Below are 24,948 nucleotides of genomic sequence, written 5' to 3' on the forward strand. Positions count from 1 at the left end.
GTTGCATTGCTGTACACTAACAATGAAAGATCAGAAGGAGAAATTTGGGAACAATCTCATTTACCATTGCATAAAAAGGAATTTTAAAAATGTAGGAATAAACCTACCTAAGCAGGCAAAAGATCTGTACTCTAAAAACTGTAAAATGTTGATGAATGAAATAGAACCTGACAAACAGATGAAAAGATATAGCATGTTCTTGGATTCAAAGAATCAAGACTGTCAAAATGACCATATCATCCAATATAATTCCTATCAAATTACCAATGGCATTTTTCACAGAACTAGAATGAAAATTTAAAAAATTTGTTTAGAAACATAAAAGACCTCAAATAGGCAAAGCAATCCTGAGAAAGAAAAACAGAGCTTGGGGAATCAGACGCCTTGACTTCAGACTATACTACAAAGCTACAGTAATCAAAATAGTATGGTACTGGCACAAAAGCAAAAATATAGATCAATGGACAGGATAGAAAGTTCAGAGATAAATCTATGTAACTATGGTCACCTAATCTATGAGAGAAGTAATATTTTAAAATAACATGTATCTTACTTCACAGAAGCATTTCACTTATGAATTTGATTGTAATTTGCCTTAGTATTGTAAAATACTTTTGTTCAGTAAAACTCAGCACCTTTATTTTCTCACCTTCTCTACTAAAATTACTATAAAAGAAGTTAAGTTTTTAAAAAATATGTGATGATAAAGAACATCAGACTGATAAGAGATTATATATGTGGTGACTTGCTTAAAATATCAGAATATATAAGGGTGGGGGAGCAAGGGATGTGTTACATAACAGAAGTCGGGAAAAGTCCAAGGATTGGAGGTGCCAGATATTTCAGATTGAAAACAAGAGGACTAATTGAGAATCTTTATAACATCAGTTATAACAATTATAACTATCAGTTTTTGCCCCTGGTCTCCCTGCCAGATCTCTCACCCTACCCATACTCTGAAGGAGAAAGAGGTTTCCTGGTAGAGACAGTGAGCAACCAAACTTTCAGACTGGAGAAAAGCAAGCACAATGAAGTGCAGCTGGAAGGCATGGTCTGAAAATGAAAGTCTATCACTTCAAGATTCTGAGGCAGAACAATAATTAAGTCTGGGGGCAGAATAAAGATTTTCATGGTCTCTCTCTCTTTTTTTTTTTAAATCTTCCACCGAGCTTTTCACAGGCAGCTACTGCAGAATAAGAACCACCAAAAGGAAGGCATAAGCCTAAAGAGAGGAAATGGGATCCAGGAAGCAGGGAAGCCAACCAGAAGAGAACTAAAGAAAATTTCTACAGCTGTACCTGGACAGCATCCTGATGAGGGGAGGGAGTGAGCAGAATGATGGAGGCTGTAGGAGGAGGGTGAGCAAGGAAGGCAAGAGGTGGGGAAGCAGAAATACAAGGATGGGTTTCCTGATGTTTGTCATTAGGTTACTGAGGAGTATGCAGAAAGGATTAATAAGAGTTACAAGGAACACTGAGCAAATTAAAGGAAGTGAAAGTGAAAGACACTCAGTCCTGTCTGATTCTGTGACCCCATGGACTATACAGTCTATGGAATTATCCAGGCCAGAGTACTGGGTGGGTAGCCTTTCCCTTCTCCAAGGCATCTTCCCAACCCAAGGATGGAACCCAGGTCTCCTGCATTGCAGGCTGATTCTTTATCAGCTGAGCCACAAGAGAAGCCCAAATTAAAGGAGGAGGCAGTTATTTACAATAGGGGAGGAAAAAATGCTGGTACACATGTATTGGTCAGTTCATCCGGCCAGGCTTCACACAGAGTAAGGCAGAGAAGGACAGAGGTGTCACCCTAGTAGCAAACAGAAGATGTACAGCACAAGAGAAGTCCACATAATCATGGTGCACTGAGTTGCTCAGTTGGAAACAATGTTTTTGTAGTCACAAGGATGAAAACAGTGAACATTAGTTAACCCCAAAACTTGAGATACAATTATAAGGGTGGGAGGAATTGTGTGAATGTGAGTGGTGATGGTTTGGAAGAAGTATCTTATGTAATACAAAATAAATACAGAATTTCAAACACTGAAATCAATAAAAATTATATAAATATTATTTACTTAGAAATATATAGGGTGTTAATATGGAAAAAATATTTAAAAGAAGTGAAAGTAATTGTCCTGGAAGAGTAGAACTTGAGGTGGAGGATGAAGGACAGGGAAAATCACTTTTCATAGCAAATCTCACACTACTTTGACATATATGTAATACTATAATAAAAATTAAACTGAAAATGTAAAATATCAATAATGGTAAAACAAGTCTGTGACTTTTTAAATCCACTACATAAATGACCCAATGATACTGTTTACTGAAAAAACTTTAAAATCAGCAAAACAGGAAAACTTGTTTTAATGTACTTTAATAGATCATTATCTGATTCATATTCCACTATCAAAATAACTAGCTAACCAATATTTTTCACCTAGTTGATGAAAAATGCATTGTATGCATGCAACCTAAGTTACTAGTATAATTTTAACAACAAAATTAATTCATGAACTGGCTTTCTAATGAACATGTAGAAGCAAACATTATATGACTATACAATTCATGCTGGGAAGCCATAGTCATTTCTGCTTTTTTGGTTTTAGAAGTCATTTGAATTATCAACGAACATAACCATATTAGAGATAACCATTTATGTACAAACATAAAACTTACCAAAACAATTGATATATAGGAATGATCTTGTGCCCTTTTCACTTTTAACACTGTCAGAACAACTATAAGCATCATGTACTTCCTTCCTCCCCTACCAGGGGCAAGACAAACACCCTGCGCTAACCGGAGTAATTATTACAACAAGCTGATCCTACCAGTGCCTTTGCTATTGCCACTCCCTTTCCTGCACACCCATTCTCCTGCTGACAGAGTCTGCCACCTACTTATACCCACACCTATACCTGGGCCTCCTGAACATCTGTTTTCTCTCATTCTACTTCCATCTGCAAATGGTACTATAGGAATTCTAGGGCTGAAGAAAAATACACTTGGAATCTTGAGCTGTAAATTATAAGCTATCCTAAACAGCACTGACTTGATTGTTTCAGTACTTTAGATATGAGAAGGCACAGGAGATTTTGTGTACCAGTTAAACATAGCCAAATTGTTACCATCAGGAATTTCCAACTGAATTTTAAATCCTTAGAAAAAATTCATAAGTTTCCCTAGTGGCTCAGTGGTAAAGAATCACCTCTCTCAGTGGAGGAGAAATGGGTTCGATCCTTGGGTCAGGAAGATCCCCTGGAGGAGGAAATGGCAACCTACTCCAGTATTCTTGCCTAGAGAATTTTATGGACAAAAGACCTTGGCAGGCTACAGTCCATGGTGTCTCAAAGTGCTGGACACGACTTAGTGACTGAAAAGCAAGTTCGAGGTACACTCTGTAAAGAAAACAAATAGCCAGAATATAAATACCTATAACTATATGTACTTATCCAAATTTACTTGTTTACATTTTGCACTAATGATAAAAATATTATTATAAATTTAATTTATTATATATAATTCTGTATTATAGCTTTATTGAGGTCAATCATGGAATCTTCATTTTGTTACTCATGAAGTTATTCTTTAATGATCATTGCAAATATTCATCTCATTGAACTGCAAACTGACGCTGTGCAATACAATCTGGCAATCCATTTCATTCCTTTGGGATAAACTCAAAGGCTACATGGATACCTTTCCTTCATGCTGTTTATGGTTCTATGTTTCAATGAAATAAGGAATATACAAGAGTGTTTTTGATTTTACAATATATTACTCCAGTACTTCTCCAACTGAGATTTGCCAATTCAGGGATATTTGGGTAATGAGAAAAATAGAAAAAGGAATCATTTCTCAGTTGTTTAATTAATTGTTTAATTAATTTACTAAAGATTTGGAAAAATCAGGCACTTCAAATAAAGGTAGAGTGCTATTAAAACAGAATAAATAAAAAATCTAATGTCTGACATCCCCCTCCCCAAGACACTTACTTTCCCATCTTTCATAATTTCAGCATGACTTTACTATAAAGAAACAGCAAAGGGCACATGATCATCAATGACATCATTGAGTTCTGAAGAAAGGAAATAGAGCAAGCATTTGTCCACATTTCCAATGCCACCAATATTCTCCGAGTGTCTACTGTATGCTGAGCAAAATTTAAAGGTAAACAATATAGATGAGGGCTCTACTCTCATGAGCTTATTAACAAACAAGTAAACAAAGAGGATGGGCCTCCCAGGGGGTGCCTTTGTAAAGAACTTGCCTACCAATGCAGGAGACCTAAGAGACATAGGTTAGATCTGTGGGAGGGCATGACAACCTACTTCAGTATTCTTGCCTGGAGAATCTCATGGACAGGGGAGCCTGGTGGGCTACAGTCCATAGGGTTGCAAAGAGTCGGACACAACTGAAGTCACTTAGCACTCATTCAACCAAAGAGGATAACTTATTCAGTGATAAATACCATGAAGAAAATAAATGGAGAGATGTAAGAGTGAAAGGAGGAAATGGAACAGGGTCAAGGCCTATCTGAGGTGTTGACATTTAAATTTAGACCCAAGTGACAAGGAATCAGCCACAGTGAAGATCTAGAGGAAGATCTTCCTAGGCAGAAAGAAAAGCAACTGCAAAGTCTCTATGGTGGGAACAAACTTAAGAGAGTTTGAGGAAAAAAAGAAAAAAGAATGGTTTATGGAAGGTAAACCTGGAAACAGGAAGACCAGTGAGGAGACTGATGATTACAACAAACCAGATGATAGAGGCTAGTGTGGCTGGTAGTAACGGAGATGAAGACAGGAAAAGGATATGCACTACACCACAGAGCTAAATGTCCCTAACTTCTTGGCTTCAAGGAGCCCTTTGTATATGAGTAATTTTTTTCAGCACCTCGAAGCCAAAACAAATACCTAATAGCTCTGTTTATTAAAGTTAAACTACTTAATAGGGGTAGTCTGAGCATGTTGTGTTTCCCTCACATACTTAAATATCCCTCAGCTCCCTCGTAAAGAGTTTCTTATGTCCTCTGCACAGCTTGAAAATCATGGTTTTGGGGCTAAGACTTACTGGAGAACTGGATTGGGGAGTAAAAGGAAAAGAAAATCATATCAACAATGACTCCTGGGTTTGGGGCCTGAGCAACCAGATATGTGGGAGCACCAGTCACTGAGATGGGTTAGGATGAGAGAAAACACAACCACCCTGGGAGGCAGATTATATCTCATTTGCAAGTAAGAAAGCTGAGACTTAGAGTGGCTATGTAAGTCATTCAAAGTAGTATAACTGATTAGGAAACATAGTAAAATTTGACTCCAAGTCTGTCTGATGCCAAATAAAATAATAGTGCAGTACATAATGAGTGACTATGTTAGTTAGAGTACATTTAATATGCCACCTCATTTAATTCTAACAACATTATTAGACAGATCTGTCTGATTCCAAAGTCAGTTACAGCACACCCTCTCTTTCAGTTGATAAAAGTGATTGTAAGGACATGGCAACCCACTCCAGTACTTTTGCCTGGAGAATTCCATGGACACAGGAGCCTGGCAGGCTATAGTCCATGGGATCACAAAGAGTTGGACACGACTGTGACTTTCACTTTCAAAGTGTTGACAAATGGTAATCTCATCCACTTAGCCTCAAAAAAATATTTTTTTAAGTGAATAAAAGTCTTAAAAGTAAAATATGAAACTGAACATCTTAAAAATGTCCACAGCTTTTCTGTAATGATTTGACTCTATCTCTATTCCTAAAATATGAGATATCTGATTATCTGCAATCTGTATGTCATACAGGACATACATGGGGAAAGTTCTAAGCAGAATTTTAATTGAATGTGGATTCCTTAGGGCAGGTGACACAACCTCAACCATCTTGACTGTGCCCAGCCAAGGAAAGTAGCAGGGATTATGGGAGACCAGATGCAATGCAAAGGCTCCAAGAGACAATGCAATCCCTTGAAATCAAGACTTCAGTGTGAAATTTGACAATGGCAAAAATTTTGCATTTTTCAAAGAAAATATGTCTCAGGGCTAAACTTAGTCCTTGCAAATAAGCTAAAATACAGATTAAATTTCTCAAACAAAATTATGATAAGAGACTGAGGGGAGAACCTTAAGGAAGCTGAAGATCATCAGAAGAATTGAAGAGAAGACTGTTAATTCAATGCAGTAAACTAAAGTTAAAATCATATACTTTATACATTTTCTATTTTCTGGTACTATGTGTTTTTATTGAAATGGAAACAGGAGCACCTTATATTTAGTTTTGTATATTTTAATCTACCCAATAAAAATAATCTTATCAAAATAAATGAAGATGTTCCAGCAGGGAACACTGTTCATTTTTCTTCCTGCCAAGAATAACATGTCATTAGACTATTTGTCTCTGCATCTAGCAGCTTAATAACATTTGAAATTCTGCAATTCTATCAGTCACAGGAAGTACTATCACAAACGTGGACAGAAGTCACTACCTTAGCTCTCCAGTTGCCTGAGAAAGAAGGAACCAAGAGATCTGTCTTTAGAATTTTTGTCATGGACCTTCAATGTTGAAACCCAAACTAAACTAAACTAAACCCAAACTAAACTAAACTAAACCCAAACTGAGTATACAGCTAATATTAAAAGTTATTAAAAATGTCATTGTAGCTTGTCACTAATTCTAAAGAAAAGAATTCACTTGGCAGTGGTTTCGAAAAATCCTATTTTCAAATCTTGAATGCCATGGTTTTTGTTTTCCTGAGGTCATAACTGCAAACTAGTTAAGGAAGACACTCACACAGACAAAGCCAAATCCAGTATAACACCGTACTATGACCCTGGTGATGAACAGAAAACAAAAGTCAGTAGAAACGAAAATATAGCTGGCTTACTCTGGGTAAGTACTTTGAGGGGGGTAATTTTATTATTTGTATAATCTTTCTAGGGAAAAAAATAAGTCTGAAGTTTTAAAAAGCAGAAATGTTAAATGAAGCACAAACAAAGCACAATACTATTATGACAGATACCTAGTCAGAGTGGGAGAATGATATGCATAGGCCCTGCTGTTGTTCAATTGCCCCGTTGTGTCCAACTTTTCGTGACCCCATGGACTGCAGCATGCCAGGTCCCCCATCCTTCACCATCTCCCAGAGTTTGCCCAAGTTCATAACTACTCCATCGGTGATGCCATCCAGCCATCTCATCCTCTGACGCCTCATCCCTTCTGATCCCCTTCATGGATCACTGCCTTGTTGTGGTGAAGGGGCTGAGTAACTCGATGAAGTTATGAATCATGCCGTGTAGGGCCACCCAAGACGGACAGGTCATAGTGAAGAGGTATGACAAAATGTGATCCACTGGAGGATGGAATGGCAAACTAACCCAGTATATTTGCCACAAACCTCATGAACTGTATAAAAAGACCTAAAAGCCCTGAGGCTTTGGTTACTCATCAGAAGCAGAGAATGTTGCACAGAGCAGGAGGCAGAGCATGGGAGAATTGGTCTGAAACAGGGCAGGAAAGAGATGGACAAAAGTAATGCCACAAATGGTTCTAGACTTTCCGATCTGCTGAATGCTGTGGTTGTCATTAAATAATTTTAAGTCAAGATGGATAAGACTTGACTTTATTTCAGAAACTTCACAGAGATAAGAAGGATAAACTGTTGGAGGTGAAATTTAAGGCTGAAAAATTCTCTGCACATCTCCTGGTGTTGCCCTGTCATCTTGGCCTCACACCCTCCCTCACAAAAGGAGGTTCACTTTGATTTTCTCTCTTAGGAATTAGGAATTTGGGAGCCACCTATGTGATTAAAGGACTAAAATTTTTCAGGGGACTGGTTCAAGATAGTGGAATAGAAGGACCTGTGCTTATCTTCCCCTGTGAGAGCACCAAAATTTGCAACTAGTTGTTATACAACCACCAACAGGAGAACACTGGAACCCACCATAAAAAAGATATCCCTCATCCAAGGACAAAGGAGAAGGTGCAACAAGACAGTAGGAGGGACTGAATAATGATAAAATCAAATCCTATACCTACTGGGTGGGGGACCCACAAACTGAAGAACAATAATATCAAAGAAGTTCTCCCACTGTTGTGAAGGTTCTAGACTCCACATCAGGCTCTGTAGCCTGGGGATCTGGCAAAGAGACTGGGAATCTCCAGGGAATTTGACATTGAAGGTTAGTAGGGCTTGATTACAGGACTTCCACAGGACTGGGAGAAACAGAGATTCCACTATTGAAGGGCACAAACAAAACTATGTGCATACCAAAACCCAGGGGAAAGGAACAGTGACCCCACAGGAGAACGAGCCAGACCTACGCATGAGAGTCTGAGGGTCTCTTGCAGAGGCATGGGTTGGCAGTGGCCCACTGCAGGGATGGGGCCCTGGCAGCAGCAGTCTTGGGAGACGCATCTTGGCCTAAGTCCTCTTGGAGTTTGCCATTAGCCCTAGCATAGAGACTACAGACTTCAGGACTGAGTCATCTCAGGCCAAACAACTAAACAGAAGGGAGCACAGGCAAACCCATCAGTAGACAACTGGATTAAAGTTTTACTGAGCACAGCCCTGCCCACCAGAGCAAGACCCAGTTTTCCCCACAGCCAGTTCCTCCCATCAGGAAGCCTGCACAAGCCTCTTCTCCTCATCCACCAAAGGGTAGACAGAAGAAACTAGAATTACAATCCAAGCAGCCTCCAGAACTAATAAAACAACTACAGAAAAATAATCAAAATGAAAAGAAATAGAGTTATGTCTCAGATGAATGAACAAGACAAATCCCCAGAAAAACAACTAAATGAAGAAGAGATAGGCAATCTTCCAGAAAAAGAATTCAGAATAATGGTAGTGAAGATGATCCAGGATCTTGGAAAAAGAATGGAGAAGATGAAAGAAATGCTTACCAAAGATCTAGAAGAACTAAAGAACAAACAAACAGAGATGAACAATACATTACAAGGAATCAATAACAGAATAACTGAGGCAGAAGAATAGATGAGTGATCTGAAAGACAGAACGGTAGAAATCATTGTTGCAGAACAGAAAACAGAAAAAAGAATGAAAGGAAATGAAGACTGCCTAAGAGACCTCTGGGACAACATCAAAACTCTGACATTTGCATTAAAGGGGTGCCAGAAGGAGAAGAGAGAAAGGACCTGAGAAAATATTTGGAGAGACAAAAGCTGAAAACTTCCCCATCATGGGAAAGGAGAAAGTCAGCAAAGTCCAGAAAGCATAAAGAGTCCCAGGCAGGATAAACCCAAGGAGGAACACACCAAGACACATAGTAACCAAAATGAGAAAAATTAAAGACAACCATAAAATATTAAAAGCAACAAGGGAAAAAAGAAAAATAACATACAAGGGAAATCCTGGAAGATTATCTGTTGATTTCTCAACAGAAACTCTATAAGCCAGAAGGGAATGTCATGATATATTCCAAGTGATAAAAGGCAAGAAACTACAACCAAGAATACTCTACCCAACAAAACTCTCATTCAGATTTTAATGGAGAAATCAAAAGCTTTCCACATATGCAAAATTCAGAGAATTTAGCATCACTAAACCAGCTTTACAACAAATGCTAAAGGAACTTGTCTGGGCAGGAAACACAAGAGAAGGAAAAAGATCTACAAAAAATAAACCCTAAACAATTAACAAAATGGTAATAGGATCATACATATCAATAATTACCTTAAATGTAAATGGATTAAATGCACCAACCAAAAGATGTAGACTGGCTGGATGGGTACAAGATATATATATATATATATATATATATATATATATATATATATATATATATATGCTGTCTACAAGAGACCCACCACAGACCTATGGACATTTACAGACTGAAAGTAAGAGGACCGGAGCACATACTTCACACAAATGTAAATCATGAGAAAGATGGAATGAAAGTGAAAGTGGAGTCATGTTCGACTCTTTGCGACCCCATGGACCTTAGCCTACACCAGGTTTCTCCGTCCATGGGATTTTCCAGGCAAGAGTACTGGAGTGGGTTGCCATTTCCTTCTCCAGGGGATCTTCCTGACTCAGGGATCAAACCCAGGTCTCCCACATTGCAGGCAGATGCTTTACTCTCTGAGCCACCAGGGAAGCTAACAATACTCATATCAGACAAAACAGACTTTAAAACAAAGGCTGTAAGAAGAAATTAGGAATTGGTACAATTCTAGTTAATCTTTTGTAGATGCTTGAATTTAGAAGTACATCCAAGGTTATGGGGGCAGAGTGTGATCACAGATGAGAAAAACCACAGAAAGATCTCAAAGAGAAAGAAGGAAAAGAATGCATACAGCCAGAAAAAACAAAACCACAATGTCACATGATCACAGAGGCTGAGCACATGACTCTCCAGTTTCTGCTCTTAGCTCTGATGAAATAAAAACTCATATTTTAAGGCAAGACATAAAAAAATGTAATATTTTCCTCTGCCCATTTTGGCCTCCATTGTTCCTTCTAGTGTGCAACTGCATTATGCCTTAACCAGATCTCCCCAACAGGAAAAATACCTACTGAACCATATACATCAATTTTTCTCCTTCTGGCATCAGCAGTGTAGCTCCTTAGAAGATAATATTGCTTTCTCAACCCTGTAAGTGGTCTTAATGACCCACTATTTGCCTTGTAGGTGTAGACATCTTTGGTGAACTTTATGTATATCCAATGCTTATTTATCATTTCCCTTAAAGATAGTAATTGATGCAAAATAGACTGATCAAACAACCTGGGAATATACTGAGTCAAACCTAATAGAAGTTCTTAGATTAACTACCTACTTATAACCTACCACCTATATTACTTATATTCTTTCTATTTTATAAGGTTGTTGGTTCCTTTATTACCAAATGTATGATGGAACCTCAGATAAAATTATTCATGATTAGGTGATTTGAAACCACTGATCAAATAAATAGTTCTATAAGATCAATGGCTATAATAGTGTAACTGTAGGTATGGGAAGAAGCAATGAGAGGGAACCATTTCCTGGACCATAACAGATTAGGTGTTATGGTGGTCCAGAGGCTTCTGGTTACTGTTAACAGAGCCTAGTCCAGTAATAGCACATTGAGTGGCCTATGAAGGAAATCCCTGCCTGATCTGGGCATGAGCATACCTAATGCTATGAAACAAGTTGGTCATGAAATGTCTCCCACACCCTGGACAAAATTAAGACCAAAAAAAAAAAAAAATTAAGATAGAAAGGGACGGGATTGTACAATAAAGAACGCTACCAACCATCCAGTTCTATAAGAACCAAGTCATGAATCACTGCAGTTGCTGATCAACGATATAGCCTGAAAGGAATTCCGGGTAAAGATCAAGATAAGGCAAAACTGACAGCACTGTTCCTCAGATAGACAGATATTTTCAAGAGAAATTTTTATGAACCTGATTCTTTTGTCTTCCCATACCTATGAAAACACTAAAACCATTACCTTAGATGTCTATTTCTAGTGACTAACAACAACCTTCTACAAGAGATGTGTGCTTGGTCACACATACCCTCTTCATATGTGTGACCCTCTTCATATTTTCTTTAAGGGAAAATCATATGTACACTGCCCTCCCTCTTTGCCTCTTAAAAACACTTCTCAACATTCTGAGACTGTCTTTAGGTTATTTTCAGGTTTGCTCAAATAAAATTTTCCACTTCTTTCTTAGATTGACATTGATTAATTTTTTTCACAAGCCCCTTGGCAGGTTCAGCTTTATTTCTAGACTTCAACCCTGTGCCCTTATTGCAAATCACTCTTGTTTTTGTAAAGTTAGGTTTGAGTAAATTGTTACTTGCAAATACAATGAACTCTAACTAAAGCATGGCCTAAACTTGGACAGATAATGAAAATGAAGATAATAGGAAGAATATAAGAGATGTTGTGTTTGTGTTCACTCAGCCGTATGTGACTCTTTGCAATTCCATGGACTGTAGCCCTCCAGGCTCTTTTGTCCATGGGATTCTCTAGGTGGAAACACTGGAGTGGGTTGCCATTTCCTCCTCCAGGGGATCTTCCTGACCCAAATATCAAAACTGCATCTCCTGTGGCTCCTCCTTTGGCAGGCAGATTCTTTACCACTGAGCCACCTGGGAAGCTCAGTAACAGATGATAAGGGAGTAAAAGTGAAGGGAATTGCAACTAGTTGAATTTGGACGTCTTGGTTCCCCAGCCACAGTCCTGGGTTCCCACTGGTCAAATCCTTCACAAGAGGAAGAAGGGTAGAATTGGTGAGAAACAATTGGGAGTCAGTCTTGTGCATGTAGAGGTTGGTGAGAATAGGATATCTAAATAGAAATGCCCAGCAGTTGGATATGACTATGCATCTCAGAGCAGTTCTGATCTGGAAATGTATGCTAGGCCATCTCTAACAGGTAGATGGTCACTGAAACTATGGAAGGTAACAAAATCTCCCAGCAGAGTTATAAGCCAAGGCCTGGGGAGCACTAGCATTAAAGTGTAAACTGAGTAGAAAAAGTCATGAAGGAGACTCAAGGTGAAATGCTGTGCTATGCCAATAAGGGAAATTTCTTAAGAAGAATGCTGACCAAGTGAGGACAGCCCAGATAGCTGAATTATTGAGAGGATAACAAATGCGAGTATGGGAAGAGGAGAACCAAACTCCCCAACATCTGAGGACCTTCTGTGAGGCAGACATTTCCTTACCTCATTTCATCCTCAAAACAACCTTTCAAGACAGGTGGCACTACATCTTTTTAAAGATGAGAGGAAAAGACTAAGGTTCCCTGGGGGTGGGCTACATTATGTTCTGCATGTCTAGTCCCTGGAGGAGTGCCTTCCCCTTATTTGTTTAAAGAATGAACATTTCTACAATTTTGTAGGTGGTGCTCATGGTAGAGAACCTGCCTGACAATGCAGGTAGATGTAAAAGGCACAGGTTTGCTCCCTGGTTCGGGAGGATCCCTGGAGGAGGACATGGCAACCCACTCCAGTATTCTTGCCTGGAGAATCCATGGACAGAGGAGAATGCCAGGCTGCAGTCCACAGGGTCTTACAGAGTCGGATACAGCTGAAGTGACTTAGCACACACGCACCTGGAACTAACTGGACTGGTTACTCTCAAACTCACATATGATTTGGGGAGCAAGGTTCTACTTTAGGGACAGAGCAGGCCTATTTCCTAGAGCATACCCCTGGATTTCGTGCTAGTATTTCAATTCATTGACAGCATCTCTATTTCTTCTGCTTACCTTTCAGCAAGACATATGAGTGACAGAAAGGTCAGTCAAGGAAACTATATCATCATATCACCAAAGACGTCCTAGGGAACCCAAATCTTAGGGTATTTTACAAACTGGTCGCGGGGGGGTAATAAATTTCCATTAATTATTACAAAATTTTAAATTCATACCTGACTTAGGAAACATGCAGAAAGGATTTGACTGTCTTTTGATGTAAACCACAAATCGTGCCACTCAGGGTATACTTAGTCACAGCTCCTACACTTCCTAAGGAGGCATTGTTTGTTCTTATTGTTTAAAGGTCACTGAGGAAGAGTTGACTCATTGGAAAAGACCCTGATGCTGGGAGGGATTGGGGGCAGGAGGAGAAGGGGACGACAGAGGATGAGATGGCTGGATGGCATCACTGACTCGATGGATGTGACTCTGAGTGAACTCCGGGAGTTGGTGATGGACAGGGAGGCCTGGCGTGCTGTGATTCATGGGGTCGCAAAGAGTCGGACATGATTGAGCGACTGAACTTAACTGAGGTCTTTTCTGGTTCGCTTATACGTGGAATCTAGAAAAATGATTGAAATGAACTTATTTGCAAAGCAGAAATAGAATAACAGATGTAGAGAACAAACTTATGGTTACCAAAGACGTAAGGGGGAGGTTGGATGAATTGGGATTGACATATATACACTACTATGTATAAAGAAGAAAACTAGATCTACTGTATAGCACTGGAAACTCTACTCAGTGCTCTGTGGTGACCTAAATCGGACGGGAATCCAAAAACGAGTGGATATATGTATACATATAGCTGATTTATTTTGCTGTATGGTAGAAACTAACACAACATTGTAAAGCAACTATACTCCAATAAAAGTTAACTTTAAAAACATCACTGAGGTCTTTTCTCCCTGACTAAACCATAAGAGGAAAAGAATGTATCTAACACTGAAGCAGATAACAATCCTGTCACATTTATTAGTTAGAAAAAAAAATACTATTTTTCACTTTTCCTATATTTTGAAAATTAGAAACAATTATCAAAAAAAGGGGGGGGTATGATAACAATTTTGTATTTACAGAGGATGCTTCAAATGTTGGACTGATGGATGGGTTTGGGCCAAAGAGGACAAGTTAACTATGCAATGCCTCTGCTTTTCACAAATGATCTTGCATTTCTAAGCTGCTATACACAGGGAGCAGAAGGGAAATTAACATGATCTCAGTCCCTCCCTTGGGCCTGAGCCATATAGGATATCTCATTTAAACACCACAAGAACCACAGGAGGTATTATTCTTGATTTTCAGGTCACTGAGGCTCTGAGAAGTTAAGAAGCTTGTAGAGTTTACATCCGAGTAGTGAGTTTCAATTTAAATTCAGATCTAACACAGTAGGTGGTGTTAATATTTGAAGTACCATGTTTCTGCCCCTAAAATGACTCCAGATAAGGAAAAACATTTAAATAACAAGAACTGTTTATATGTGCCCTCATTTCCCAGATAGAATTAAGTCACTCATTTTTCATTGGTCATATAGCATATTAATTTGTCCTTTTATAATAATGCATTATAATTATTTGGTCTATCTGCTTAGGAAGAATATAGACTTGTATCTGAAACTCTATTAACAATACAGTAAATGATGGTTGAAAAATAAATGAATGAATACTTGAGCAGATATAGTTTTAAGATTCTTGTTACAGGACAAAATTATCTGTGAATACACAAAGCAAACAAAAGATTATCATATTCAAGAAAATATATTCTCATAAAATTTCTTATGAAGCTCACATTTTATTGCTTACATTTTTGAGACTAAAATCTCCTGACAACTTTTCATCCAAGAAAGGTTTAAAGTATTTCAAACACAAATTTTGACCTTCCACTTTCACTTGAAACTCCATTTTTCCTCATTCAAATGTACATTAAAGTCCATCTACTTCACTTTATGGACTTCCTAGGTAGTGGTAAAGAACCTGCCTGCCAATGCAGGAGACTTCACTATTCTTGCTTGGAGAATCCCATGGACAGAGGAGCCTGGTGGGCTATAGTCTATAAGGTGGCAAAGAGTCACACAAGACTGAAGAGATTTAGCACAGCATGGCACTTCACTTTATTGGTAATCAGAAGGAAGGGAATTAACAGGCACGCCCAAATTTGGTAGAGATAGATCTTGAAGCAAATTATCCTGATTCCTGGATCAATATTCTTCCCAGAACACTAAAGTCATTAATCAAGAGTGAAACATGAAACTTTTTTCTCAACCATTCAATAGCTTTCATCCAATGAACACAAATGACTACAATATACTCATCTTGAGACATTCCAATGAGACATGCATATTACATTTCAAAGGCTTTTTGGATTATATTATGAGCCCTACTGAGGAGGCAAGAGAAGAGAAGGCTCACATTAATGTTAGCATTTTGTTCCATTCATACTACCTGCTGAGAACTTCAGAGAGAGTAAAACATCCCATTTGGTTCAGACTTACAATGTGAGAGAGCAAATCCTTATTCTTTTCTTATTTCCTGTCAACTTTATTTTTCTCTATATTTACCACCAGCTGGCTTGCTTTTTGTACTATGTTTCCTGATTGCATGGTCATTTTTCACACTAGGAGACTTTGTTGGGGATAAAATATGATAATGGAACAAATTCAAAACTATTGCACTTATAGAATTAAATTATTAAATATGATTAAGAAGTATAATACCATTAGGCTGGCCTGTCCAGGAACTCTAGATCAGCATATAAAGCAAAGGCCTCAACTGGGTACTAGCAGTTTAGTCTGATGCATTTTATAACTCTTGAGATGGATGCAACTTTATTAGCTCATAGTCATTTTGGACTTTTATCCTTGGGTGATACTGAATTTCACTAACTTTGGTTTGTTTACATATCACTCCCAGACAAGTTTTAAAATGACAGCCCCAGGCACTTAAGGTGTTCTATCAGTAAAGGGTAGCCCAGATGACCCAGAGTCAGAAAATCAGGTTCTACCGTCAGTCAGTTTTCACCCCAATCCCAAAGAAGGGCAGTGTTCAAGAATGTTCAAACTACCACACAACTGTGCTCATTCCCCATGCTAGTAAGGTTATGTTCAACACCCTTCCAGCTAGGCTTCAGCAGTAGAAGCCTATTCAGTAGAAGCTCAATTCAGCGTCTTGAATTGAGAACTTTCAGATGTACAAGCTGAGTTTAGAAAAGGCAGAGAAACCAGGGATCAAATTGCTGACGTTCACTTGATCACAGAGAAAGCAAGGGAATTTCAGGAATACGTTTACTTCTGCTTCATTGACTATGCTAAAGTCTTTGACTATGTAGATCACAACCGACTGTGGAAAATTCTTAGAGATGGTAATATCAGACTATTTTATCTGTCTCCTGAGAAAGATGTATGTGGGTCAAGAAGCAACAGTTAGGACCTTACATGGAACAACTGACTGGTTCAAAATTGGGAAAGGAGTACGATGAGGTTGTATACTGTCACTCTGTTTATTTAACTTATATGCAGAGTTCATCTGGAGAAGGCAATGGCACCCCACTCCAGTACTTTTGCCTGGAAAATCCCATGAATGAAGGAGCCTGGTAGGCTGCAGTCCATGGGGTCGCTAGACTCGGACACGACTGAGCAACTTCACTTCCACTTTTCATTTTCATGCACTGGAGAAGGAAATGGCAAGCCACTCCAGTGTTCTTGCCTGGAGAATCCCAGGGATGGGGAAGCCTGGTGGGCTGCCGTTTATGGGATCGCACAGAGTCGGACACGACTGAAGCGACTTAGCAGTAGCAGCAGCAGCAGCAACAGAGTTCATCATGCAAAATGCTGGGCTGGATGAGTTACAAGCTGGAATCAAGACTGCCAGTAGAAATATCAATGTCAGATATGCAGATGATACCACCATAATGGCAAAAAGTGAATAGGAACTGAATAGCCCTTTGATGAGGGTGAAAGAGAAGAGTGAAAAAGCTGGCTTAAAACTCAACATTCAAAAAGTGAAGATCATGGCATGCTATCCCATCACTTCACATCAAGGGGAAAAAGTGGAAGTAGTGACAGATTTTCTCTTCTTGGTCCCCAAAATCACTGCAGATGGTGACTGCAACCATGAAATTAGAAGACGCTTCCTCCCTGGAAGGAAGGCTATGACAAACCTAGACAGCATTTTAAAAAGCAGAGACATCACAAAGGTCTGTATTGTTAAAATCCATGGTTTTTCCAGTAGTCATGTAGAGATGTGAGATTTGGATCATAAAGAAAGCTGAGCACCAAAGAATTGATGTTTTCAAATGGTGGTGCTGGAGAGTCTTGAGAGTCCCTTGGTCAGCAAGGAGATCAAACCAGTCAATTCTAAAGAAAATCAACTCTGAATACTCACTGGAAGGAGTGATGCTGAAGCTTCAGTACTTTGGCCACCTGATGTGAACAGCTGACTCACTGGAAAAGACCCTGATGCTGGGAAAGATTGAAGGCAAAAGGAGAAGAGGGTTGCAGAGGATTAGATGGTTGGATAGCATCACCAATTCAATGAACATGAACTTTGGCATACTCTGAGAGATAGTGAGGAATAGGGTGGCCTGGCTTGCTGCAGTCCATGGGGTCAGAAAGAGTCAGACACAACTTAGCAATTGAACAACAACAACCCTCAGCTCTAAAACTTGTGTTACAGTGGACAAGTCACTTTAACTCATTAAGCTTTTGCTTCCTTAGTTTGAGAATAAACAGAAGAACTGCCTTGATGACTCACTAGGATATTTATAAAGAACAAGAGAGGTCACGTCTATGAAAATTTTTATAGTGTTATATATAAAAAATAGTAAACATGTTTGTTTTTACCATGACAATAAATAATTATATTACTGAAGAGGCTAAAAGTGTTGTCCTATTTTTCCTTTTCTGATAATACTTATTTTACATGCTAGTAGTACCAGGTATTAGGTTGGTGTAAACATAATTCTGGTTTTGGACAGTGAACTTTAAATCATTATAACTAGACTCAAAAACATTTTTATTAAACAAAGTATTAACCATTACAATCAACGCATTTTTGCAAATGAGAAATAAATCTGTCTACTTCTGTAGCATAAAAACTCATGCTTTGGGATTTGACAAACTCTTGGAAAGCATTTTCTGCCTATTGCTGGATGTGGAAGTGATTTCCCTGCAAAAATTGTCAAGATGCTTGAAGAAGTCATAGTCAGTTGGCAAGAGGTCAGGAGAATATGGCAGATGAGGCAAAACTTTGTGGCCTAATTCACTCAATTTTTGAAGCATTGGTTGTATGATATGCAGTCAGGCATTGTCATGGAGAAGAACTGGGCCCGTTCTGTTGACCAACGCCGGCTCCAGATGTTGCAGTTTTCGGGGCATCTCATCAATTTGCTCAGCATACTTTCTCAGATGTAATGGTTTCGTTAGGATTCAGAAAGCTGTAGTGGATCATACTTGTAGCAGACCATCAAACAGTGACTATGACCTTTTTGTGCAAGTTTGGCTTTGGGAAGTGCTTTGGAGCTTCTTCTCAGTCCAATCACTGAGCTAGTTGTTGCTAGTTGTCATATAAAACTCACTTTTAATCACTCATCACAATCCAATTGAGAAATGGTTCATTGTTATTGCGAAGAATAAGAGAAGACAACACTCTAATGATGATGCTTTTGATATGTGGTCAGCTCATGAGCCACTGACTTATGGAGCTTTTTCACCTTTCCAATTTGCTTCAAATGCCAAATGACCATAGAATGGTTGATGTTGAGTTCTTCAGCAACTTCTCGTGCAGTTGTAAGAGGATCAGCTTCAATGATCCTCTGTACTGTGAATTTGTTAGCTGTTTGTTAACCACCACTGCACTGTAAAGTTGTAAGCAGTCCCTGAGCCAAATGTGTTGCTGATGTTGTGCGTTATCTCTGCTGCTTTACGGCCCATTTTGAACTCAAATAAGAAAATTGCTCAAACATGCTTTTTTGCCTAACAGCATTTCCCTAGTCTAAAATAAATATAAAATAAACAGCAAGTAATAAGGCATTACCAAAAAAAAGAAGCGAGAAATGCACATGAAAATGGTGTATAACATAACCACATTTATTTACAAATATATTTCAATATAAAATAACAAAGTTCAACAATGCAAAACTGCAATTAGTTTTGCACCAACCCAATATTAATGCTTAGTAAATGATACTATTAAGATTAGTATTGCAAGGCCATTTTTTCCAAAGCCGTCTATTATCTCTAGTAAACACAAAGAAGTAGTGATCCACCGGGATTAAAGCAAAGCAGTCATGCAAGTGGGAATGATCTGCCCATCCTATGTAATTGCCTATTTCCCACCCCTACTTTGTTAGTAGAAAAGAGAAAGAAGAGATAAATCTGGAAGCATTAATCTAAAAGAAGAACAGCTTAAAAATAGCAGACTATTTAGAGTGTCCAAAAGAAATTTATACACCCATAATCCCTTTTACCTGAAGCTGACATAAAAGCTTAAAATTCTGGATTTCCTTCTCCTCTTTACTGCAGATTTTCTGTGTAACCTTAAAATGATCCATTTAAACACTTGCTTTTCCCAGGTAAAACTCTGCTACCTTCCACCTGTCCAAGATGGACTAATTTTATGATTATCAAGACATATCAAAATATAGCTTATTTTAAGTTCCTCAAAAGAAGCAAGATGCTAACAAACTCAAATGTAGCCAAGTGTTTCCTTTCTTTTATTTTCTCTCTTTTTCTTTTTTTCCTCTTTCTCCCTTCCTACCACCTAATTACTCACTCATCCACATTTTGGTTGTGGTAATAATAATGTGGGAATGACCCTTTTATTAATAAATTAAAAACTTTTAGCTAGAAATTGGAAAATTATTGACACTATAACTGGAGTTTAGAATAGATCACATGAGAATTACTTGAGTTGTTTTCACATTAATCATCATAATCTTCATAGATCACTACTCTTCCATTTATTTTGACATGGGAAATTATTTTATTGGTCTGTGAGGTAGTGCAATAATATAGCAGGAGTATATCAGGAAAACAGAACACTATTTGCTCTGTTCTTCTCTCTTGTGAATAGAGAATAACCTATTCAGCAGCATGTTTGAAATTATTGATTAGAGTCAAAATAGAAAATTGCCTCTTCTAAAAGTTAAATGTAGTGTCTGAAGTATGTAACAGTTTTAAGACCTTAGGAGTCCTATGCTCTATATGACAGGAGGACCATAAGGTATGGGTTAGGATATAAACACGACTTATACAAATATAAGATACCTGAATACACTCACAACATATATATATATTTTTTTTCATAGCAGAGAATAAATATTTTAAGAAATAAATCTATTTCTTTATCTGATATAGAACACTAATTCATGGATATAGAAATAAAGATCCTAATGAGGGAGACCAGAGAAAACTAAACATGGTAAGATTATATAATACAATTGTAAGGATGACTTATGTTTCAATATTTTTTCATATGATCTTTTATGAACTGTTCTTGGTAAAAGTCAGAATTCAAACTTGGGGTAGAAAATGGATTTTATAAAAAATATTTCAACTTCTACAGATTATTAAGTTTGGGTTGGAAATATAAAGGAGCACTGCCTACTTCATTTTCCACTTGAAAGAGAAGAAGTGAAAAAGAATAAAGAGCAATATACATAAAAATATTCATAAAAATAGAATTCTGAATTAAATAACATTTTAAAATGAAAAAATGTAATAGATATTTTCTAGTAAAGGCAATAAAAAGCTATTAAGCTGCATTTAAAGACTATTTTAAACTATAAGAAACAAAAATTTTGATAGCATTTACTGTATCTTAAGGATAATGGTGTTGGAGAAGTCTCTTGAGAGTCCCTTGGACTTCAAGGAGATCCAACCAGTCCATTCTGAAAGATCAGCCCTGGGATTTCTTTGGAAGGAATGATGCTGAAGCTGAAAGTCCAGTACTTTGGCCACCTCATATGAAGAGCTGATTCATTGGAAAAGACTCTGATGCTGGGAGGGATTGGGGGCAGGAGGAGAAGGGGATGACAGAGGATGAGATGGCTGGATGGCATCACTGACTCAATGGACGTGAGTCTGAGTGAACTCCGGGAGTTGGTGATGGACAGGGAGGCCTGGTGTGCTGCGATTCATGGGGTTGCAAAGAGTTGGACACAACAGAGCGACCAAACTGAACTGAACTGAACTGAAGGATAGTGGGGGAAAAAATGACAAAAGAAAAACATATACATGCACACACATGAATACAGACTAGATAAAGTAGAAGAAAACACATTATATGAGGATCCTAAATTAGTCATTTTCTATCCAAATAATAAAAATAGCACGGTCTATTTTAAAGAAATTGATTTACAGTTTTATGGGCTTAAAATATGAATGTCCAAAGTTATATACTATGAAAAACCAACAGTTACTTAGCATCAGATCAGATCAGATCAGATTAGTTGCTCAGTCGTGTCCGACCCTCAGCGACCCCTCCATCCATGGGATTTTCCAGGCAAGAATACTGGAGTGAGGTGCCATTGCCTTCTCTGAGTTTGTGATAAGCATAGTACATTAATGACTATCATACATCTTAAGGAATATCAAGATCCTTATAGTCATATCAATTGATCTTACTGTGAAAAGACTGATAATTTGGAGAAATAAACAGTTTATTAAAATTTGAAAACCTGAATCAGCACACTTTACATTAGATATCACAAGTGGACTATATAACAATCATTTCAACTAGGAACACACTGGCTTCACCTCACCCACCAATTAGATTGGCCCTGTCTGTGATCCTTGTTTTATAGGAATACAAAAAAGCACAACAAAAATTCACTTTCTATGCTTTAAACTTGTCAAATTTAAATGCCTAGAAAAGGGTAGAACAAACAAAAGTTTTTCAGAAATAGGACATATGTTAAATTACGTTGATGAACTAGATTTGTACATAGGATTATTACTGAATTGCGTTGTTTGAAAGATTGATGCTAGCCTTGTTACAATTCCATACCATTACCACACTAAGGACAGTGGATGTGCCTCAGAAAAGTCATGGTATGCCACATCCAGACACAAAAATGTTAGGTGCTATACTGACAGATAAGCTTAATAGATATGATAATGGTGAGGAAAAAATGAAAGTAAATGTTAGAGGGGAGGAGAGAACCAATATTAAAATGTAGTTCAGAAATCTAACAAGGATTACCATTAAAGTCAAATTCACAAAGGGTATAGATATATTCAAGTTGGAGTTTCTTAGTAAATTCCAACTTAATCTAATGGGTCCTTGGGCCCTAGTTATTTTAACTAATTCACTCTTCTGAAACTACCACAGAATAATTCATTATAACCCAAGTAATTAAAAAAATAATCAAAAGTCCCCAAAACAAATGTTTACTAGGTAAAATCTAATTTTACATAATTTGTGTTTTTCTAATGAATAATTTTAACCAGTATGTATAGGGGAAAGCTTCTGAGAACATAGCTTTTCATCAATAACCAGATTCTCAGCAAAAATCAGCTTTTCTATAACCCATATTCTATCACCTAGGATCTTAAAAGTCTTCTCTTGGAGCAATCTTACACAGCTCTCTTTATGACAATTTGAAATTCTGTATTAAATTGTGAATTTATTTAATGTGTTGTTTCCTGCACCAGCCTGTATATTCTATAAGGCCAAGGACCGTGTCTCCTGTATTCACTGCTATGTATCTAGCACAAAATCAACCATCAAAAATGGGTTTAACATCGAATGAATGAAATATGGCAGAACCCCCACTATTCACTCTGCTTCACCCACAACACACAGACAACTTTGAGAGTTACTTTGAAAATTAGAAAACGCAGAACTTTTGTATATTCCCCACTTTGCTCCCAGTCCATCCCTGGTCCACTGTACTCTAGTTGTAAAAAACATACTTCTATGAATGTTCTTATCACACTGCATTGTAACTGACTGCCCTAAAAGGAAATGAACTAGTTGTGTGTCCACTGATCTCTAATAAATGCCAGGGATACCCTTTGGTTTACTTTTTAATGAGAATCAAGAAATAGCTTATGAAAAATGAAACATTTAGTAGCTCAGAATAAAATAAACTAATTGATGGCATAAAAAAGAAATTGTAAGAAATCAAATAAAGCCAAGAATTACAATGAACAAAATAAGTCACTTCCTTCTAGTTAAAATTTGGTAAGATTTTTAAATTATACAGTTTTTTTTTTTTAATACTGTACAGTTAAGTATCTCCCCAAAGGAGACTTCTACACATTTAATAAAAACAAATCATCAAGGTTCCTACTATTTTTTTCATATAAAATAATTCCTCACAATCTTTTCAGTAAAAAGTTAGAAAGAAATACATACATGATGGTGTTAATGCCTGAGAGCTGTTGGAACATTTGTAGACCACAACCCACAATTAACGCTCGGCGAGTTGGGGGATAACTCAGCATTCTGCAGATCACAGGTCCAGCTTTTTAAAAAAAAGAAGGAAAAAGAAGGACACATCTATTATTTTTAGCTTCCACAGTAATTATTCCCATTAGGATAAATTTCCCCAAATCTCTATGGAATCAACACAACTTGGCATTTAAGAGTAGAACATGTGTACTTTACAGAAATAGGGGCATAATATATTTTTGAAAACACTAAATATATGAGTTGAAACTATAAAATCAACTACAGAGAATTCAAGTTAAAACATTTTATGGATACTAGGGGGAAGATCTACATAACTGTAATGGTTAGAAATTCTTTTTCCTTAAATTCCTATGAGCTGTAATAACCACTCTGTTCTTCTGCTTCCCAGGCAATTAATTACTATTTAAAATCCACTCAATGTGGGACAACTTACAAAGTCACTGGAAAAATTGCTTTAATCAACTGAAAGAATGGCATTCATTAAAAAACAATTAAACAAGGAACAGAATTAATTACAATTTATTTGACTAAAGTAACAAAATTCATTCCAATGTATTTAACTAAAGTTAAGGAATCTGACTGTGATATCAGACTCAGTTATGACTGAAATGACTGAAATTTTATTATTAATAAAAATACCCAAAAGATAATAAAGAGATAAAATTTTAAATCTATTTTATATAGGTATATGTATGATATTTATAGATTTTTTAATAGTTTCCTAGTGGTTTTAAATGATACTTTAAAAATATCAATGGGCTTTCAAAATGGTGTCTCTATATCAGAATCTAGACCAATTCTGAAAAGCTCTAGATCTGAACCCCCAGGCCTTAAGTAAGGTAACTAACCAATTGAGGCCTATCATTTGGACATAACTACCAAAAGTGCCCCTTCTATTCCCAGAAGTGCTTGTTACAACATCACAGAGGCATGCTGTATAGTGTCACTGTGGTGCCAGAGTTGACTAAAAGGATCTTTGGTATTCCTGCTGTATAAGAAATAGCCTGCGATCACTAGGATGTTAATTGCTTCATTAGAGGAATTTTTCCTGGAGGCTATTTTTTTTTTTTTTAAGTAAACCCTAAACCAAGTCATTGGAAGGACTGATGTTGAAGCTGAAACTCCAATACTTTTGCCACCTAATGCGAGGAGCTGACTCATTTGAAAAGGCCCTGATTCTGGGAAAGATTAAGGGCAGGAGAAGGGGACGACAGAGGATGAGATGGTTGGATGGCATCACCGACTCAATGGACATGGGTTGGGTAGACTCCGGCAATTTGTGATGGACAGGGAGGCCTGGCGTGCTGCAGTTCATGGGGTCAC

The 24,948-nt window shown here is 37.6% G+C and overlaps 1 protein-coding gene across 1 annotated transcript in view; it reads right to left on the reverse strand.

Moving 5' to 3' along the window:
* SLC2A13 (solute carrier family 2 member 13) overlaps positions 1 to 24,948 on the reverse strand; it is a 535,506-nt gene that overhangs the window by 273,604 nt on the left and 236,954 nt on the right. Inside the window, exon 4 of the mRNA XM_070370616.1 lies at positions 23,569 to 23,677. Within this exon, the coding sequence (XP_070226717.1) occupies positions 23,569 to 23,677 (109 nt within the window). The remainder of the gene's footprint in view (positions 1 to 23,568; positions 23,678 to 24,948) is intronic.

Source organism: Bos mutus, chromosome 5 (assembly GCF_027580195.1).
Source record: "Bos mutus isolate GX-2022 chromosome 5, NWIPB_WYAK_1.1, whole genome shotgun sequence".
In the NCBI taxonomy this organism is placed as follows: domain Eukaryota; kingdom Metazoa; phylum Chordata; class Mammalia; order Artiodactyla; family Bovidae; genus Bos; species Bos mutus.